Here is a 20,139-nt window from a genome sequence, read left to right on the forward strand (position 1 = left end):
GTTTAAAGAAATGCCGATAAACAAGAGCCTGTTTTCCTTCGCAGCGCTGTGGAGGAAGGTCTGCCCCAACCCCTACAGTGGTAATTTTTCACTGCGCTTTACTTTCCCCTCTGCAACTCTCTTCTTGATAACAGCTCCTGTGTTTCTCCCTCCAGTTGTCTTCTCCTGGCATGGGAATGCTTGTTACCGCTGCAGCAGTATCCTCGGTTGGCCTAGATACGTCAGCCAGAAAACCTCTTCCACCAGCCGCACTGTCATTCGCATGCAGGACAAATTATTTTTAAGAGAGTGAGTGAGAGAGATGGGGAGGCAGAGATGGATTCTACACATTAATAGAACACTTATTTGTGCAGTTGTACTCTCTAAACGACTGAACAGTTTGTTGTGTTCTCTGTTATTAATCAACATATGAATTTTTGAGTTAAAGGGTAACTAACGTTTTTTTTCAACCCCTATTTCCCTATGTGTTTGTGTCTAAGTGACTGATGGGAACAACAATCTTTGACATTGGTCCAGTATTAAGAGAGATCTCTGCAGTCGGCAGAGGTGAAACAAGCTACAATTTAAGTTAATAGGACAGCTGTCCAGCTTGTATTTACCTTCACAAAAGTGCTCGTTTTACCACTGACAGGCTCAGATTAATATTCTAAGTGTCTGACAACATTTTGGAAAGGATTTCTAAGGAGGTCGACCTTTCTGAGTAAGATCCTTTTTTTAAACATCTGCTAAAGCCAGTCATTTTAGCATCGTAAAATACACTTCATTCAAAGTCGACATAAACAAAAATAAAACTATGAAAAGCCATTTTTAGTCGTCTTTCCACTTTTCCAACCATCACAACTCTAGTTATGGTTGACATAAACACAGTTTACGGATGTGAAAATATGTCTGAGAGTCTGGTTGGTTTAGTAGTAGCGACTTCAATGTTATCAGACACTTAGAATATTAATCGGAGTCTGTCAGTGGTAAAACGAGCACTATTGTGAAGATAAATACAAGCTGGACAATTGCCCAACATTGGAGCTTGTTTCTCTGACTGCCGACTGCAGAGATCTGATGAAGAATGGGATGGACAGACTGACCATAGACTATATATAAAGATGGACGTCACATCTTTACTTACTCCCACTTTACAAAAATAAAGAAAAGAAAATCCCGGATACGGGTGCCGCCATCTTGCGCAGGTGGCGTCATTTGGAGCCAGAGTTTGCGTAGTAATGATGGGAGTTGGAGCCAAGGTAACGAAGACCCGCCCCTACACCCGCTGGACTAAATCGCCTGTCAATCATGATGTGACATGCTTTTTATAGCATCAAACAACTAATTAAAACCAAACGTATGAGAAAAACGTACACTTGAAAATACAACAGTGTGATAAGAACTACTTGGGGGAGAATGTATTTGGGATTTTCTGTTTGAGAGTAATATAGTACAGGAATTAGGTACTGAAAGTTACCAAAGATCTACTGGAGGCCTCTTCACCTCTTCTCTTTACTTGCTTTCCAAAACATTGTCCCTGAGTAAATCTGACTATGAGACAAACCCCTACTCCTGGCTAGGAGATGTATTGTTAAAGGTTAAAAAAAATAAAACTATGTGCGCCCAGATAGCTCAGTTGGTAGAGCGGGCGCACACATAGAGGTTTAGTCCTGGACGCAGCGGTGTTGGGTTAGACTCCGATCTCAGCTCTTTGCTGCATGTTATTCCCCCTCTGTCTCTCTCTCTCTCCTTTCATGTCTTCTTCGTTCCTGTCAAATAAAGGCCTAAAATGCCCCCCCCAAAAAACAATTTATAGACTAATACAAAAGTAATCCCTCTCAATCATCATTTATGACTCAAGAGAAAGAAAGAAAGCTAACTTCATTAGCCAACATTAACCAGCAGCTGCAGTGGGGGGGGCTGCTCTGTCCCTCCACTTTTTTTTTGCAGACACACAGCGTTGACAGCCCCGGGGATGGACAATCTGTTTAGCCGACTTCCGCTAAGTCATGTAAAACAGATAGACCGTAGGCTCTTTGCTGCGGTTAGCCCGCTGTTTCGGGCAACGACTAGAATTCACAGCGCTGAGGGATTGTTTTCGGTTCAAAAACCACTTCAGCGGAGTGGGGAGGGGCAGTTGGAGCATGCACAGACGCTTCACCCGACCACACTCCGGTTGAGGTGTATACATCCAGGAATACTCCGGTCAGTGTTTACATGGCGTTTGAGAAATCAGGGTAATGCCTTAACCTGAATCTAATCGTTTTTAAAAAACTGGATTTGTGGCAGGATTTGGGTATTTAGCCAAAAATGTGTGCGGACAGTCATGGGCTATGCAATGTTATTTTAGCATACATGGTGTTTTTTATTTTTTTTTATCTGTGTGAGTGTAAAGGGCACAGTGTTGTTTAATTCCAAATGTAATGGTAAAAATTGACATTATAAAAAGAAAAACAAGACTGGAGAGTCTAGAGCCACACTAGTCGCTCTGTGAGACTGTACTTCGGCACAGCGCTCCTTGGAGCTAAATGCTAACATTCTCATGCTAACATTCTCACAATGAAATGCTAATGTTGGGCAGGTACATCTGGTAACATTTGCCAGTAAGCATCAACACAGAGAAAAGACGTTCAGTTAAAGGTAGGAAGGAAGGAGTAAAGGAGGATGGATAACAACTCAGAAAAATGTTACATGAACTTTTATGATTTTTTTTTTTTTTTTTAAATTAGTTCCAAAAACCCTTACAAAAACAAAACCCAGGGACAAACAGAAAGGCAAATAACTGCTTCTCCCGAGATCCCTCTCCCATTTCACATTTCATGTGTGAGGTCATAGCTGGAGGCCACAAGTCTTTGACCTTCTCGTCCATCCGTAGTCGGTCTACAAGGCACCCAGACCGAAACCGGGCTCTTCCTGCCCCCCGTCAGCCCTCGCTTGAGAAGATGATAAAAAGTGTTCAAACTACAGAGAGACATGACAAACGCTTACAGTACGTACAAACGCACAGTCTGTGGTTTTATTTCTTACAGTTCCTCAATATCTCACACTCACTCACACACACACCAAAGGACTGCACTGTACAAGAACTTAAACTACGTTTGCTGGTCAAGGACATTTATATTTAGAATGCAGAGCTTTATCTGGAGTCCACACACACACACACACACACACAGACTAGCGCACACACACACACACACACACACACACACACACACACACACACACACACACACACACACACACACACACACACACACACACACACACACACACACGAGATAGGAATATTCCAGTAGGGGCTCTTTACAGTGTACCAGGTCCAAACTGACATAATGGCGACTCAGCCCCTGCTCCTCCATCCAGTTCTGATGGCACCCCGGGACCTGGTTTGGGTTGGATCCAATAAATCTGATATGGTCTGATCTGGACTGATTTCTTCCACATTAGACTGAAATCCACTTCAGGTCAGGTCAGACCAGCTCCTTTCTTCTTCGCCCCCCCCCTCCTCCTCCTCGGATTCTGCGGTCTGTCTCATCTCCTCGGCGCTCTGAAAACCAAAGATTCAGTTTCACTCAGGACTAAACAATACAGGATGGGTTTAAAAGCATCTCAAGTCATTCTAGATGTGTACTACACAACCCCAGAAGAGAAGGAGCTTTGGAAAGTTTAAAACAGGGAAAAAGTCTGATCTCACCAAAGTTTTGCAAGATCTTACAAGACCTCCCAAGATTGACTTCAGAATAAAAGCCTCAAGCAATCGTTTTTAGAATTTTCGTAATTCTGTCATTTAATGGGTATTAATCATACCCACTGAGTGAGAATACCAGTTGGTGTCACAAAAGTAAGCTCCTGTATATAATGTGTCATTTTTAGCTGTAAATTCTAATGGACTGCCAATATAACTACAGTACATATTAAAATGATATTGTGATGTGGCTGGGTTGGATCAGTGGTAGAGCAGGCGCACATATTTCCTGCAAGTCCTTTTTGTTTTCCAATGATCTTGAAAAACTATTCCTTCAATATTATATGTTTGTAATTTTCTTTAAGTGATATTTTGAATAGTTTTTTTCTAATATGTTTTCCTGATCCAAACCCTCTTTATTTGTGTGAACTGAAGTATTCTGGTCAGGTAACGTTTGAGGAGATGATTTTATGCGCTTTAATCCTGAAGAGTTTTGAACCACAGGTCTTGTGTTGGTGCTCATTATGGGACATATGATAAATATTTCTCGGGATAACTGAAGTTTTTTTTTGTTTTCCTCCTATTTGACTAAAGCAATGCTAACCATGCTAACAGTGTGGACATTAAAATAGACCAGAACTGCTTTTTATGTGTTTTCATCTTAGACTTTGAGCCTCTCACGGTGTTATTTCATCAAATTTAACTGGAACTTAAAATGTCTTGTTCAGCGTTATGCTAACCAAGCTAGCAAGCTACCGCTAGTGTTAGCGGGTTACTTGAGAGAAAGTCTGCTGATTGTCTGTTCTGCTGTATGCAGGTGAATGTCTCCAGTACCCAGAGGTCTGTGTTCATCGGCCGGTAAAACTCCGCTGGATGACTCGCTTCAGAAAGGTTGAAAAACTGCATCACTCCCTCTTTAGCCTTTAGCTTAGCACCATTGCAACCATAAACAACACTGGCTTGGCCGTGTCATCCTCCCCAGCTCCACCCGCTCATCAAAAATCGTTACTAATATTTGCAAGAAACCAAGACGGCGATGCCCGTATCGCCCAACTCGAGGCTTCAGAACGGCAGTCCACAAACCAATAGGTGACATCACGGGTGCATCTTCCATTATTTTTACAGTCTAAGCTTAAAAATCATCATTTTTGCCATAACTTTCAATTCATTGCTTATTCTGTCATTATCCGGCTGCTGGGTTGTTCTCAGTCTTGTGTGGCTCAGGTTTTATCTGTTTTGGGAAAAATTGGAAGTTGCTTCACATCCTCCTGGATGCATGTTTTAAGTTATGCTAACAATATATCTATAGTTGTATCATCCTGATTGTCTATACTGTAATTTTATATTTTTTAAGAAAAATGTGTGATATTGGGCTTGAATAAAACTGACCTGACTTTGAATAAAACTGACCTGACTTCTCTCTCTCTCTCCCTCCCTATCTGTATTCTACAGTGTGTGTGTGTGTGTGTTGCCTCTCACCACTGGCCCTTGGCAGCTGTACTCCTCCTCTGCTGTGAGATGCTGTAGATCTCCTGCAGCTGTTTCTTCTGTTCGTCGCTGAGCGGAGCTGTCAAACACTGGTACCAGGCTGCATCAGTGTTCTGGACCCCTAACACACACACACACACACACACACACACAGGTTATAATGTGAGTGTTTACATGCAGATTAGTGGATTATCCATCCATCCACTTATCCGATATCGGGTCGCGGGGGGAGCAGCTCCAGCAGGGGACCCCAAACTTCCCTTTCCCAAGCAACATTAATCAGCTCCGACTGGGGGATCCCGAGGCATTCCCAGGCCAAGTTGGAGATATAATCCCTCCACCTAGTCCTGGGTCTTCCCCGAGGCCTCCTCCCAGCTGGACGTGCCTGGAACACCTCCCTAGGGAGGCACCCAGGGGGCATCCTTACTAGATGTCCGAACCACCTCAACTGGCTCCTTTCCACGCGAAGGAGCAGCGGCTCTACTCCGAGCTCCTCACGGATGACTGAGCTTCTCACCCTATCTCTAAGGGAGACGCCAGCCACCCTCCTGAGGAAACCCATTTCGGCCGCTTGTACCCTGGATCTCGTTCTTTCGGTCATGACCCAGCCTTCATGACCATAGGTGAGGGTAGGAACGAAAACTGACCGGTAGATCGAGAGCTTTGCCTTCTGGCTCAGCTCTCTTTTCGTCACAACGGTGCGATAGATTGAATGTAATACCGCACCCGCTGCACCGATTCTCCAACCAATCTCCCGCTCCATTGTCCCGTCACTCGCAAACAAACCCCAAGGTACTTGAACTCCTTCACTTGGGGTAAGGACTCATTCCCTACCTGGAGTAGGCACTCCATCGGTTTCCTGCTGAGAACCATGGCCTCAGATTTAGAGGTGCTGATCCTCATCCCAACTGCTTCACTCTCGGCTGCGAACCGATCCAGTGAGTGCTGAAGGTCGCTGGCCGATGATGCCATCAGGACCACATCATCTGCAAAGAGCAGCGATGAGATCCCCAGTACACCAAACCGCAACCCCTCCCCACCCCGACTACGCCTCGATATCCTGTCCATAAATGTTACAAACAGGATTGGTGACAAAGCGCAGCCCTGGCGGAGGCCAACCCTCACCTGAAACGAGTCCGACTTAATGCCGAGAACCCGGACACAGCTCTCGCTTTGGTTGTACAGAGATTGGATGGCACTGAGAAAAGACCCCCTCACCCCATACTCCCGCAGCACCTCCCACAGTATCTCCCGGGAGACCCGGTCATACGCCTTTTCCAGATCCACAAAACACATGTAGACCGGTTGGGCATACTCCCAGGCTCCCTCCAGGATCCTTGAGAGAGTGAAGAGCTGGTCCGTTGTTCCACGACCAGGACGGAATCCGCATTGTTCCTCTTCAACCTGAGGTTCGACCATCGGCCGAACCCTCCATTCCAGCACCTTGGAGTAGACTTTACCAGGGAGGCTGAGAAGTGTGATACCCCTGTAATTGGCACACACCCTCTGGTCCCCCTTTTTAAAAAGGGGAACCACCACCCCAGTCTGCCACTCCTTTGGCACCGTCCCAGACTTCCACGCAATGTTGAAGAGGCGTGTCAACCAGGACAGCCCCTTCACACCCAGAGCCTTGAGCATGTCTGGACGGATCTCATCAATGGAGTTGTTTGACTACATCAGTGACTTCCACCTGGGAAATTGACAACGATCCCCCATCATCCTCCAGCTCTGCCTCTAACATAGAGGGCGTATTAGTCGGATTCAGGAGTTCCTCAAAGTGCTCCTTCCACCGCCCTATTACCTCCTCAGTTGAGGTCAACAGTGTCCCATCCTTACTGTACACAGCTTGGATGGTTCCCCGCTTCCCCCTCCTGAGGTGGCGAACAGTTTTCCAGAAGCACCTTGGTGCCGACCGAAAGTCCTTCTCCATGTCTTCTCCAAACTTCTCCCACACCCGCTGCTTTGCCTTTTTAACGGCAGAGGCTGCAGCCCTTCGGTACCCTGCAACCGCCTCCGGAGTCCTCTGGGATAACATATCCCAGAAAGACTCCTTCTTCAGTCGGACGGCTTCCCTGACCACCGGTGTCCACCACGGTGTTCGTGGGTTACCGCCCCTTGAGGCACCTAAGACCCTAAGACCACAGCTCCTCGCCGCAGCTTCAGCAAGGGAAACTTTGAACATTGTCCACTCTGGTTCAATGCCCCCAGCCTCCACAGGGATGCGGGAAAAGCTCCGCCGGAGGTGTGAGTTGAAAGTCTGTCGGACAGGGGCCTCCTCCAGACGTTCCCAATTTACCCGCACTACCCGTTTGGGCTTACCAGGTCTGTCCAGAGTCTTCCCCCACCCCCTGACCCAACTCACCACCAGATGGTGATCAGCTGACAGCTCCGCCCCTCTCTTCACCCGATTGTCCAAAACATACGGCCTCAGATCAGATGAAACGATTATAAAATCGATCATTGACCTTTGGCCTAGGGTGCTCTGGTACCACGTACACTTATGAACATCCCTATGTTCGAACATGGTGTTTGTTATAGACAATCCATGACTAGCACAGAAGTCCAACAACAAACAACCACTCTGGTTTAGATCAGGGAGGCCATTCCACCCAATCACGCCTCTCCATGCATCTCCCCAGCAGAACAATGGAGTCCCCCACTGGAGCCCCATGCAGGACTCCAGTCAAGGTCTCCAAGAAGGCCGAATACTCCGAACTCCTGTTTGGTGCATATGCACAAACAACAGTCAGAGTTTTCCCCCACAACCCGCAGGCGTGGGGAGGCGACCCTCTCGTCCACCGGGTAAACTCCAACGCAGCGGCGCCAGCCGGGGCTTGTGAGTATCCCCACACCCGCCCGGCGCCTCACACCCTGGGCAACTCCGGAGAAGAAAAGAGTCCAACCCCTATCCAGGAGTATGGTTCCAGAACCGAGACTGTGCGTAGAGGTAAGCCCCACCAGATCAAACGGTAGCGCTCCACCTCCCGCACCAGTTCCGGCTCCTTCCCTCACAGAGAGGTGACGTTCCACGTCCCCAGAGCCAGCGTCTGCTGCCCGGGTCTGGTCCGTCGAGGCCCCTGACCTTCACTGCCACCCGTGTAGCAGCGCACCCGACCCCAGCGGTTCCTCCCACAGGTGGTGGGCCCATGGGATAGAGAGGGAGTTGCCACGTTGCTTCTTCGGGCTGTGCCCGACCAGGCTCCGTGGCAAACCCGGCCACCAGGCGCTCGCTGACGAGCCCGCCATCTGGGCCTGGCTCCAGACGGGGGCCCCGGGCTTCCTCCGGGCAGGGTAACTTCACCTCTTCTACGTTGGCTCATAGGGTTTTTGAACCATTCTTTGTCTGGCCCCTCACCTGAGACCACTTTGCCTTGAGAGACCCTACCAGGAGCACACAGCTCCAGACAACACAGCCCTCAGGTTCATAGGGACACACAAACCTCTCCACCACAATAAGGTGATGGTTCCCGGAGAGGTACCGGTTAGTTATCAGTTAATTAGAGGATTAACTGATAACAAAAAAAATTAACAATTCTGATAATCGATCGATTGTTGAAATGATTTATCAAGCATAAATGCTAGTTCCGGCTTCTTCTTGGAACGATGACTTACGGAGCAGGGCGGCGGTGAAGAAGCGATACTCGTCCTCTCCGTTGTCGTAGTCCAAAGGCGTGCTATATTCCTCCAGGGGGGTTCCCTCAAAGCAGTCGTCATCCCAGTAGTCATCTTCGTCTTCATCATCATCCTCGCTGGCCTGGCCCGTCGCCATGCTGGACTGCTGCTGCATGTCGTTATGGTTCTCGTTCACCTCATCCTCATCGCTGGGAATCTCCTCTGCCCATACACAGATAAATACAGCAGTTAGGATCAAAGCCTTGTGTATTCACACAGAAAATGGTCTTGCATCGTCTGCTCCAACAGTTAACAGGTAACATTAAAAAACACACAAACATAAAAACAAGCATCTGTATGTTCACCCAATAACGTCTGACACGCCTTCAGTCGCACACACACGCAAGATCACTGCAGTCGGAAGCCGCGAAACAAGCTACAATGTAATAGGGTAATTGTCCAGCTTGTATTTACCTTCACAAAAGTGCTCATTTTGCCACTGACAGGCTCAGATTAATATTCTAAGTGTCTGACAACATTATGAAAGGATCCCTTCAGAGATAGACCTTTAAAACCTCTTTGAGACCTTTCTGTTTAACCAGAAAAAGCTCTGAGGTCGTAAGCTCTAAACCCACCAGACTCCATTTAAAAAAAAAACAATACTTTTAGTGTGTATAGAGCAAACATAATTTCACATGTAGATCTGTAAACTGTGTTTATTTTAACCAAAACTAGAGTTGTGATGGTTGGAAAAGTGGAAAGACGACCAAAAACGGCTTTTCATAGTTTTATTTTGTTTCTGTCGACTTTGAATGAAAGGTATTTTACGATGCTAAAATTACTGTTTATGGAGTCAAACACAATTTCTGGGATGTTTTTAGGTTTACTCTTTAACAGAAAGGGCGACATCCTTCGAAATCCTTTCCATAATGTTGTCAGACACTCAGCGGCAAAAAAAGCACTTTTGTGAAGGTAAATACAAGCTGGACAATTGTCCTATTAACTTACATTGCAGCTTGTTTCACCTCTATTGCAGAGATCTCTCTTAATACTGGACCATCAGTCAGGTTGATTTAATCAGAATACAGAATAGAAAATCTGCTTAGAAATAAATGAAATATTGGATAGTATAGAACTTCTATCTTATAATTGATGGCCTAGTGCAGGGGTGGTGAACCTGTGAGGCTTTTACTGTGTGGCTGGGGGCTGTGTTTACTTTGTGAAACATATTTCAGATAAGGCAAAACGCATTTGAATACATCTGCCAATCATTTTTGAAATAAAAAAAATAATGCTGCAGTTTTGAGGACAGATCCTGCAAACTGAGGAAAATAAGCGACCACAGATCACCTTACTCATTAACCCTTTCACTGCTGAATCAGATGGTTTAAAAGCCCTTTTAGTGACAAATGATGCAGTGTCCCAGTTGTAGATTATTGAACTTTCTATGGATGACTGTATTGAGAGAGGGAACCACAGAGAAAACAGTGCCCAGAGACAGATATCACAATTTTAAAAACAGGCTGAACTCAAGCTAATGTCAATGTATGCATCAACTTATGTCTGCGAATCAGTGTTTTCTACTGAAACAAGTAAATTAAAAACATTGCTCTGTTCTTACGGAGCTGCTAAGAGGTTTCCCACTTAGTCAATCTAGGTAAGAAAAAAAACTATGAAAACTGCTATGTATTAGGACTGTCATTACATCTGGAAGTCACTGCTGCTGTTGTAGTGAGGACGTGCATGTTTTGTGTGGCTCTTTGCTATGGTGCTCTTTATGCTGAGCTGGTTGGCCACCCCTGGCTTAGTGCATAAAAACATACAGTATACAAGAGAAACAAATATTGCTATATTGAGATCTACAATAACTTTTCATACAGTATGTACTGTATACGGTTTTACTTTATTTGTACTCTTAAGGTGAATTTAAAACACATACTTACAACACTAAAGCTTGGTTAGTTGATATTTGCTCTGCAACATTGTCTTTTCATATCCTTGCCTTATGAATGAGAGCAGATTTGAAACCTGAACACGTTCAACATTGGCTGGAAAAAAATTTAAGATTTCCTTTAAAGAATATACCATTCTGAACCATTAAATGCAGTGAAAGCAATGCATTTTAGATACCAGGCCACAGGAGAAACGTTAAGTTAATTCATCAGTCTGCCCCACAAGCAGTAGACAAGGTTTATGAGACAGTAAATGTGGTGCAGTTCATTTGAGCTCAGCTCAGAGCTGAATGAAGATTCAAGTAGTGGCAGATCTGATGTTGTCAAAAATGGAGAATCTCATTTCATTATCATCGCTAAGCCTATTTCTTTTCTTCTCTCGAATTTCTTTCTGTCCGTATTCATTCTAAATTAGTCCCTTTGCCTTTGTCCTGCACTCCATCTTCCCAACTTTTCTTCCATTCTTTTTTTTTTTTTTTTTTTTAAACTTTCCTAACATTGTCCTTGTTCTGCGCGTGCCTGATCTTTTCTCACCGTTCTGGTCTTCTTCCTGTGCCCCTGCATGGGCCAGCAGGTCCGGTTTGTTGACAAGGCGGGAGGCGTAGAGGTGTTTGAGGCCCAGGAACAGGAGCAGGATGGAGGGGACAATCTGGGCGGCGACTCCCTCCAGCACTGCCGGCCGACTGGGCAGCTCCATCAGCACGCTCAGGCCAATGATGCACATCTTACGGTCATGGAGCCTACAGGAATGAATGAATGAATTAATGAATGAATGAGGGCAACTGAAGCTGTGGAGTCTTAAAGTGCTCATATTATGCTTTGTGGCTTTTCCCTTTCCTTTGTGTCTTTTTTTGTACATGTTATAGGTTTACAAAGTGAAAAAGCCCAAAGTCCACCCCAAAGGGACTACCATCTCCCACAGAAAAGACTGTTCACCAACTGCTCCAAACAGCTCTATTGTAGTCCAGCCTTTACTTCAGAGACCAACGTGGTCACTTTGTAACACACGTTATAATGCTCACCTAGCTGCTAGCATGGCACGCCCTCATACTCTGCTCCTGACTGGCTAGTAGTCCTTACCTAGGTACTGTCAGGGCATGCCCTCATACTCTGCTCCTGACTGGCTAGTAGTCCTTACCTAGGTACTGTCAGGGCACGCCCTCATACTCTGCTTCTGACTGGCTAGTAGTCCTTACCTAGGTACTGTCAGGGCACGCCCTCATACTCTGCTTCTGACTGGCTAGTAGTCCTTACCTAAGTACTGTCAGGGCACGCCCTCATACTCTGCTTCTGACTGGCTAGTAGTCCTTACCTAGGTACTGTCAGGGCACGCCCTCATACTCTGCTTCTGACTGGCTAGTAGTCCTTACCTAGGTACTGTCAGGGCACGCCCTCATACTCTGCTTCTGACTGGCTAGTAGTCCTTACCTAGGTACTGTCAGGGCACGGTGTCACTACCCGATGTGAGTCGAGTGCAGATGTAGTCGTCTACAAGAACCTGCTAACGAGAGACTTCTGTAATGTCAATAAAATAAAAATGGACCTAAATAATGAAGTTCGTTCACTGCTGGCTACAAGTTAGCAATCAAACACAACAAAGGCTGTCACTTGAATGGCGTTTTGAGTTTGAAATTTAGCAATCAAACAATCATAGATAGCTGAAACGGTTTTGAAATAATTTCCATCTTCTGTTATTGTTTGTAATGAGCAAAGTTTATTATTTTATGGATTTCACAAATTTCAGTAGGACACGTTATGCCGTAGACCGTTTAAATCTGAGCATGCTCGACTCACATCGGGTAGTGAAACACGCCCTCATACTCGGAGCGTGTGCGACTCCCAACAAAGATGGAACAGAAGTGTGAGGCCTCACTCTGTAGCTAAAACAGAGAGCTCAACACACAGGGTGAAAAGAGGAGCTGCAGCAATGTGCAGTACAATAAAAATTGTGTTTTTTAAAAATAAAACCATGTATTCTGGTACAACCTCTAAATACAATTATGACCCTGAAAATGAGCATAAAATGAGCGCTTTAAGGTTTAAGTCTTTTTAAAGAATCCACAAAACATTGAGTGCTTGTCAAGATATTTACAGGCATTAAAAGACCAAAAATAAACCTTCCTAACACAGATGGATTTGAACCACAAAAAGACACAAATCTGGCAAAAGAAGCCTATTTCAAAATAAACACAGCTAATTAATACCCAATGAGCTAGGACTGGGCTGGTCTATATAGACGACGATTCATTTAGGGGATCGTTCTGGTGCTGCCGAAAGATCTGCCGGATGTCCCTCATTTTGGGCTGGATGTCCGTTACCTTCCTCTTTCTTTGTGTAGGCGTTCTAAACTTAAAAACAGGTGGATTTGTGAGGACTATGGTTAACTGCTCCTCAGATCTCTGCAGGGTAAATCCAGACAGCTAGCTAGACTATCTGTCCAATCAGAGTTTTCTGTTGCACGACTAAAACTACTTTTGAACGTACACATGTTCCACCAAAACAAGTTCCTTCACGAGGCTATTTAGCAGAGGCACGGTTATTGCGTCCGGCACTTAGTGCCGCCCCCAGATGATTGTGATTGGTTTACATAAATGCCAATAAACCAGATGCGAGACTAAGGCTAGGCAATCTAAATCGATTATTAATCATTAATCTATCGATTATATCGATATCTTGATATGAGACTAGATATCGTCTATAGATTTTGGATATCATAATATAAATGTTGTTTTTTCCTGGTTTTGAAGGCTGCATTACAGTCAAGTGATGTCATTTTCTGAACTTACCAGACTGTTCTGTTTTATTATTTGCCCTTACCCACTTAGTCATTATATCCACATTACTGATGATTATTAATTTAAAATCTCATTGTGAAAATATTTTATGAAAGCATCAATTGTCAACCCTACAATATCGTTGCAGTATCGACATTGAGGTATTTGGTCAAGAATATCCTGATATTTGACTTTTTTTCTCCAAATTGCCCAGCCCTACAACGAGGCGTCCATTATCAGGAATGAATGGACGACAGGGAGGCCAGAAGTGTCGGACGCAGACTGGAGCACGTTCCAGGACGCCACTGTAGACGTCACCAATGACACCAATGGATGCACTGAGTCTGTGGTAGATTTCATTTGTAAAACCAGTATCCAACTGCAAACTGAATGCAGCTTCCAGTTTGTCGCTTCGATTTTCGTCATTCAAGCATCAAACACGAACACACTTCTTTTCCAATACTGGTCATTCTCTTTTAAGGCTACATTTACATTGCTACGTTTTGGTTTAAAAACAAAATATCTTTTGCTGGCCTCTAAACTGGAGACATTTGGAAACACTTCTGACCCGTTTTGGTCTGGAATCTGCGTGGTTGCATTGCAGTCTCAACAGCCGCAAACGGAGACCTTTGGCAACACCAACACTGATGCCAACATTTCGCCCCCTGTTTGGGTTTTATCGGTCACAACGTCTCGTTCTCTGAGACTAAAGCTACATGGCAACTACCAGCAACGGGTGGAGTATACATGCTGCCTCCTGTTTATGCCCAGTATACCAGAATGATGATGAGATATGAGGTTAGGGCGTGTTTAAAGTTTAAACGGAGATCAGGTCTTCTACCGGAGCTAAAAACACTTGGGTGCACGGAAATCACTTTTGGCTCAAAACTCTGCTTGAAAATCCAAATGTAGCAATGTAAATTTAGCCCAATAATATACCCTAACGAGTTCAAAACAACAGAGGCCTCCCCCTTACCCCAGGAAGAACTCGGTGTCATTCATCCACTGGTTGATGAAGTGGGCGGTGATGGGCTGAGGGTTGAGCTGGAAGTGCATGTTTTCCAGAGTGTGAATGAGCAGGGCTGGGTTGTAGTAAAGAGCAGCGATGGCCACCTGCAGGCACATGGTCCTCAGCTCACTGGACTTCACCCCCCGCATCAAACGCTCCAAAACTGCTTCCACAAAAAGAGGGATGCACTGCATGTAGGAAAAAAAACAGAAATTTGGCTGTGGGTACTCCTACAGTTCAACGTTTGGTTTGGTTTTCCTTTTACCTTCATGACACCACACATACATTCAGCATTGCAACCACCACTGAGTTACAGACTACAGATTCATGTATTTTGCTGGTTTTTGTCTTAGTTTCCAATTAAATATTGTTTAAATGACTAACTCTTGTGTGGTTCAGTGAGCCTGGGCTGTGACATGTCACAAACAAGGGTTCGAGATTTCAGAATTTTGTTTTTAATAACGGTAAATTTAGCCGAGTAAAAAGGCTTTGTCATATTTTTACAATCGCTCGTTTCCATACCAAGTTTAGAGCACATGAACATTTTGAGACTAAAGGAAGAATATTATATATTAAAAAGGACCTAGATCTGTGTTTCAGTGTGGCTTTTTTTTGCCACCTATATTTGAATGCCATTGTATTCACCTAAGATAAGAATTAGAAAGCAGCAGCACACCCAAAGAATGACGAGGTTCAAATAAAATAAGTTGTACTTTGAGATCTGGTTGTGCTGTAAAATTATTCTAATTTCAAATGATACTAAATAAGGAAACCATCTTGTGTTACAATGAACTACCTCATACATACTAGGAACCTAGGTGTTTTATTTTGAAATGTGTTTTATTAAGTATCTGGCTACACTGTGGTCTTCCTGTATGTGATTACCTGGCTGGCTTGACACATACGCTCGCATCTCGCGTAAGAAACAGAGGTGACGCAGAAACAAATCGCAGCACGAGTGTGAACGGACAGATTGGATAATATGGGCGCCGAAATTAAAATAACTGCACTTACGCACCCGGTGTGTTTTCACTGTTAGGCCCTTATACCAAGTTTCCACTGACCTCTAAAAAGGAGACAGTCCTGGAACAAAACAATGTGTAGAGCCACAGAGTTGAAGTACTCGTCAGGACTTCCTAAGCTGGAAATTATACACAAAGTGTACACATATCCTATACAAGTTCAGCTATATTGTTTGGGTCCCCCCTAAAAATATTTGTTTCCCCCTAAAAAAGATGTATTACACTTTGCCCCCCCACCAGAGTACAACTGATTCCATGAAAAAGAAGGTCTGTGGTGTGTGGGGCTGTTTCTGACCTGGTCGATGCCTCTGCCTCTGCACTGCAGGATGATGACCTCCAACAGTTTGGCAGCGTGACACTCTGCATCCTCACCTGCATCGATGGTCAGCACCTACAACAGGTCAAAGGTCATAATAGTGGACCAGTCAAAAACCGGATCCTTGTTCACATTTGATGGATCTGAGAACAGCAGGTGAAGACATTTATAGCCTGACCTTTTTGCACATGCTGTAGATGACCTCTAAGTGTTTAGGGTTGGACAGGAGCATGTCTGTATCCACGGTAACATAGTTGTGCAAAAGAGGCATCATATCTGTAACACAAACAGACCTTCATTAACATTACCGCCATTTGTGTGGGTTGGTGTATTAAAGGGTAACTTCAGTATTTTTCAACCTGGACACTATTTTCATATGTTTTTGTGTCTAAGTGACTAATGTGAACAAAGATCTTTTGAAATTGATCCAGTATAGCAGGGGTCGGCAACCTTAGGCACACGTGCCACCATGGGCACGCGGGACCTTAACCAATGGCACGCTGGCAATATATGTGCAAGAGAGTTATTGATGTGTTGAAATCATGGTTGAAATGCTGACGCACTCTCTCATCCGCATGCCAAATTCCAACGTTCACAGTTGCCGACCTCATAGGTGCCGATACCGTGGGTGCTACGGAGCTTGAGCACCCACGAAAAATACTGAGCACCCACGTGTGCCAGACTTTCAGTTCATTTTTATATTAATTTAATATTAAACATTGCAGGTGGTGCTAAGTGGCGCGTCTGTCATAGTGTGATTGGTCATGTCGGTGGCATTGATTTATAATTTCCCACGAAGCTGATTAAACTTCTCATCTCCAATCCTATCTGTGAGAAGTGGGCTGTCCTGAGTTGAAAGCTAGCTTACTTTACGGCGTGTGTGTTCGTGTCGGCCGCTGTCCATTTCCTAAGGTTCTGAAATGCAAACATTTTTGACTACTTTTTTTTTTTTTTAAAGGGTGTGGGCGTGTGAGCACCCACGGAGGAAAACATAAATCGGCGCCTGTGCGCGACCTGTTATTTACGGTAGTTTGATTGACTCATATCTCTGACTGGGAACAATACAAAGAGGATTACCGACGGCCGCTGGGGCAGATGAACTAACGCTAGTCTCGTTACTGTAAGGAGGCTACAATTAAACCTTCGGGAGTTAAAAGTCAATACTTATCAGTGCACTCAGCTGTGTAGACCGGCATCAACATGTAGAAAGCGATATTTCAATCTGCTCTGTCTGCTCAGTCCACTCTTGTCCACCGCGCTGTTTTACGCAAACACAGCTCTACTCTGCAAATAGCGAATTTTTACAAAACAAGCTAAAAGAAAAGCTGTCGGTTTGTCGTCTATTTTTCTTAGTTTGCAGGGAATCTTGAAATTTGGACAAATTCTTATAAACTTAAGCTGTCTGAAGAAACCATCCTCTCCGCTGGAGCGGTATATATGGATGCATTATTAGACCAAAACAAATACATGTGGCTACTTAATATGCACGTGAATGACGCAATTGTTATGTACTTCATTCTTTTCGCTTCAGGCTCTTTGACAGTGATATTTCTGTCAGCCCATTTTCCACCAATCAGGACTGCATACTAAAACCATGTTTCCATAGTAATAATATACAATAATAATAATAATTACAAGGTCCTGATTATTACAGATTCCCTGGATATTACATTTTGATGTGATGTCATAAAAAAAATTAATGTTAACATGGCACACTAATAAACAAGAAATTTTGAAAAGGGCACTTCATATCAAAAAGGTTGCCGACCCCTGCAGTATAGGATCCCTACAGAGATAGACCTTTTTGTTAGAGAGTAAAATCTTTTTTGTGTAACATTAAACGGCCCCGAAATCGCTATCACCAACCCCACCAGACTCCATGTAAATAAACAATACTTTTAGTGTGTATAGAGCCAGCATATTTCCACCAGACTCCATGTAAATAATCAGGACTTTTAGCGTGTATAGAGCCAGCATATCTCCACATGTAAATGGGTGAATTAAGGGTTTATTTCAACTAAACCAGAGTGGTGATTGTTGGAACAGTGGAAAGATGAACCAAGACGGCTTTTGGTAGTTTTATTTTGTTTCCATCGACTTTGAATGAAGAATGTTTTACTATGATAAAACTACTGATTATTTACATGGAGTCTGGTGGGTTTGGCGAAAGCGATTATGGGGACGTTTCATGTTAAACAAAAAAGATCTTACTCTTTAAAAAAGGTCTCTCTCTTAGGGGATCCTTTATATAATGTTGTCAGATAGAATAATAATCTGAGCATACTTTGCTTGGAGCAGGCAATGACCACCACATATGGTGACTTGGTTGCCTGCTTGTAATGTGTTATGTCTACCTGTGCCTCAGGAATTTAATTGCTTCGCTTGGGGGACCCGGTGACCACTTGGAGTAACTTGTGATCACATTATAATGCCTTTATTGTGAGGAGTTATGAATGCTTGTAGGTTGCAAATATGTTGCGATTTTGAAACTTAGACACAAGAAGCCAAAATCGGAATGTTGCCAGTTTAGAAACCTGCCACAGTGTGCTGGTGTTGCCTGGCAACAGTTGCTTAGCTGCAGTTGTTGTTGGGTGGGTGGAGCCATAGTTGTTGTTCTATATCTGTGGGTGGAACTTTGATCTCTGACATCAGATTCTAAAAGATCAGATACTAAATGGCTTTGATCCTTTGTGATGTCATACACATTTCTTTATCTATAGGACTATAGAAAGGAAATTCATTCCATTTCTATTTGTTTGAGCTGGAAAAAGGTTCTCATCACGTTCTCACTCATACTTCGATACAATTGAATTTTCGAATATAAAAAATCTGCAGGCTTTTCAATACCTCTTTCAATAACACTGCAAAATATAGCATACTATTTTTACACAGTGCTGGGACATTAAAAGTAAAGGAACGAAGAACAACACAGTTGGATTTTACAAATATCATGTCTACAACAAAAATATCACAGACCGAAGAAATGCAGGAGGTTTCAGAAGATGCCATATTACAGGCAGAAGAAATATTCGGACGATACTGTATCACAGACGAAGAAATGGAGGAGATTTTAGAATATGCCATATCACAGACAGAAGATATACCGGAGGGTTCAGAAGATACCGTATCACAGACAGAAGAAATGTCAAAGGTTTTAGAAGATAGCGTATCACACACAGAAGAAATGTCGAAGGTTTTAGAAGATACCGTATCACAGACAGGAGAAATGTTGAAGGTTTTAAAATATACCGTATCACAGACAGAAGAAATGTCGAAGGTTTTAAAATATACCGTATCACAGACAGAAGAAATATTCAGACGATACTGGATCACAGACGATACTGGATCACAGACAGAAGAAATGTCAAAGGTTTTAGAATATACCATATCACAGCCAGAAGATATACCGGAGGGTTCAGAAGATACCGTATCACAGACAGAAGAAATGTCGAAGATTTTAGAAGATACCGTATCACAGCCAGAAGATATACCGGAGGGTTCAGAAGATACCGTTCGCCCACTAATCAAATCCTTTTTCAAAAGGATAACAGCAGAACAGTGGGAATCGTTGAAATCCTGCACCCCCGATTATGGCACTAAAATCCTGATGGCTGACCTGCTTTTGGACATCATAACAGCCTTGTCAAAAGTCTGGTTGAAGACTCTTAGAAGCGAAAATGTTTTAGCTTCTGAGGAGTGTTTTGTTTCTGAGGAGCGTGTTCTGTCCAGTCTGGGCGGAGTCCTTTATCAGAGTTTTGCAGGAGCTCTGAACGCTGAGGACCAAGTGGAGTGTGTCAGCTCACAGCGCTTGACAGGCTTAGTTGTTAAAGAGGTTGCACAAAATGTCAACTCGGCTCTCTCCACTACTATGGCCACTAGAGAGCCTGTAGTTATTCAGCGCGTCACTCGCCCTCGCAGACTTAATGCTATGCTTTGTCATGTCTTCAAAATATTGAAAGCCTTCCCAGCAAAGGTGAAAAATGTGTGCCTTACTCAAACACGTGGCGGACAACAAGTCAAACCAGACGTAGGCAGACAACAGGTCAGACCCCCTCCCAGGAAGAACTGACGGGACATAAGGAGCCGGAAGACACTGAAGATCAGAGAAAACATGAGACAGAAGAAACTGATGACTGCACTCACTCACCAGTCACAAGTGTGGAAGCAGGAATCCCAGGGGACATCTCATCAGAGGACAGTGTTACTGAGATGTCAACATTAACAGCTGTGGAAGAAATAATCATGGAGGAGGTGACTATCACCATTAATCCTCTTTTGGATCAAGTGCCAGACTCTAAATAT

At 44.0% G+C, this 20,139-nt stretch overlaps 1 protein-coding gene and 1 long non-coding RNA gene across 4 annotated transcripts in view; one reads left to right on the forward strand and one right to left on the reverse strand.

The window, feature by feature from the left end:
* Positions 1-1,971: 1,971 nt before the first annotated feature.
* Positions 1,972-5,279, forward strand: LOC114549986 (uncharacterized). The gene is made up of 3 exons (XR_003691639.1): positions 1,972-2,184; positions 4,482-4,753; positions 5,117-5,279. It is a non-coding gene; the product is annotated as an uncharacterized LOC114549986 (long non-coding RNA).
* ipo8 (importin 8) overlaps positions 3,192-20,139 on the reverse strand; it is a 47,044-nt gene continuing 30,096 nt past the window's right edge. For all 3 annotated transcript variants that reach the window (XM_028570377.1, XM_028570376.1, XM_028570378.1), the window contains 7 exons: positions 16,016-16,113; positions 15,817-15,912; positions 14,467-14,687; positions 11,251-11,456; positions 8,765-8,986; positions 5,144-5,273; positions 3,192-3,526 (listed from right to left, as the gene is read on the reverse strand). In XM_028570377.1, coding sequence (XP_028426178.1) covers position 3,526; positions 5,144-5,273; positions 8,765-8,986; positions 11,251-11,456; positions 14,467-14,687; positions 15,817-15,912; positions 16,016-16,113 — 974 coding nt within the window. In that variant the 3' untranslated portion in view covers positions 3,192-3,525. The remainder of the gene's footprint in view (positions 3,527-5,143; positions 5,274-8,764; positions 8,987-11,250; positions 11,457-14,466; positions 14,688-15,816; positions 15,913-16,015; positions 16,114-20,139) is intronic.

This window comes from Perca flavescens, chromosome 23 (genome assembly GCF_004354835.1).
Source record: "Perca flavescens isolate YP-PL-M2 chromosome 23, PFLA_1.0, whole genome shotgun sequence".
Classification (NCBI taxonomy): Eukaryota; Metazoa; Chordata; class Actinopteri; order Perciformes; family Percidae; genus Perca; species Perca flavescens.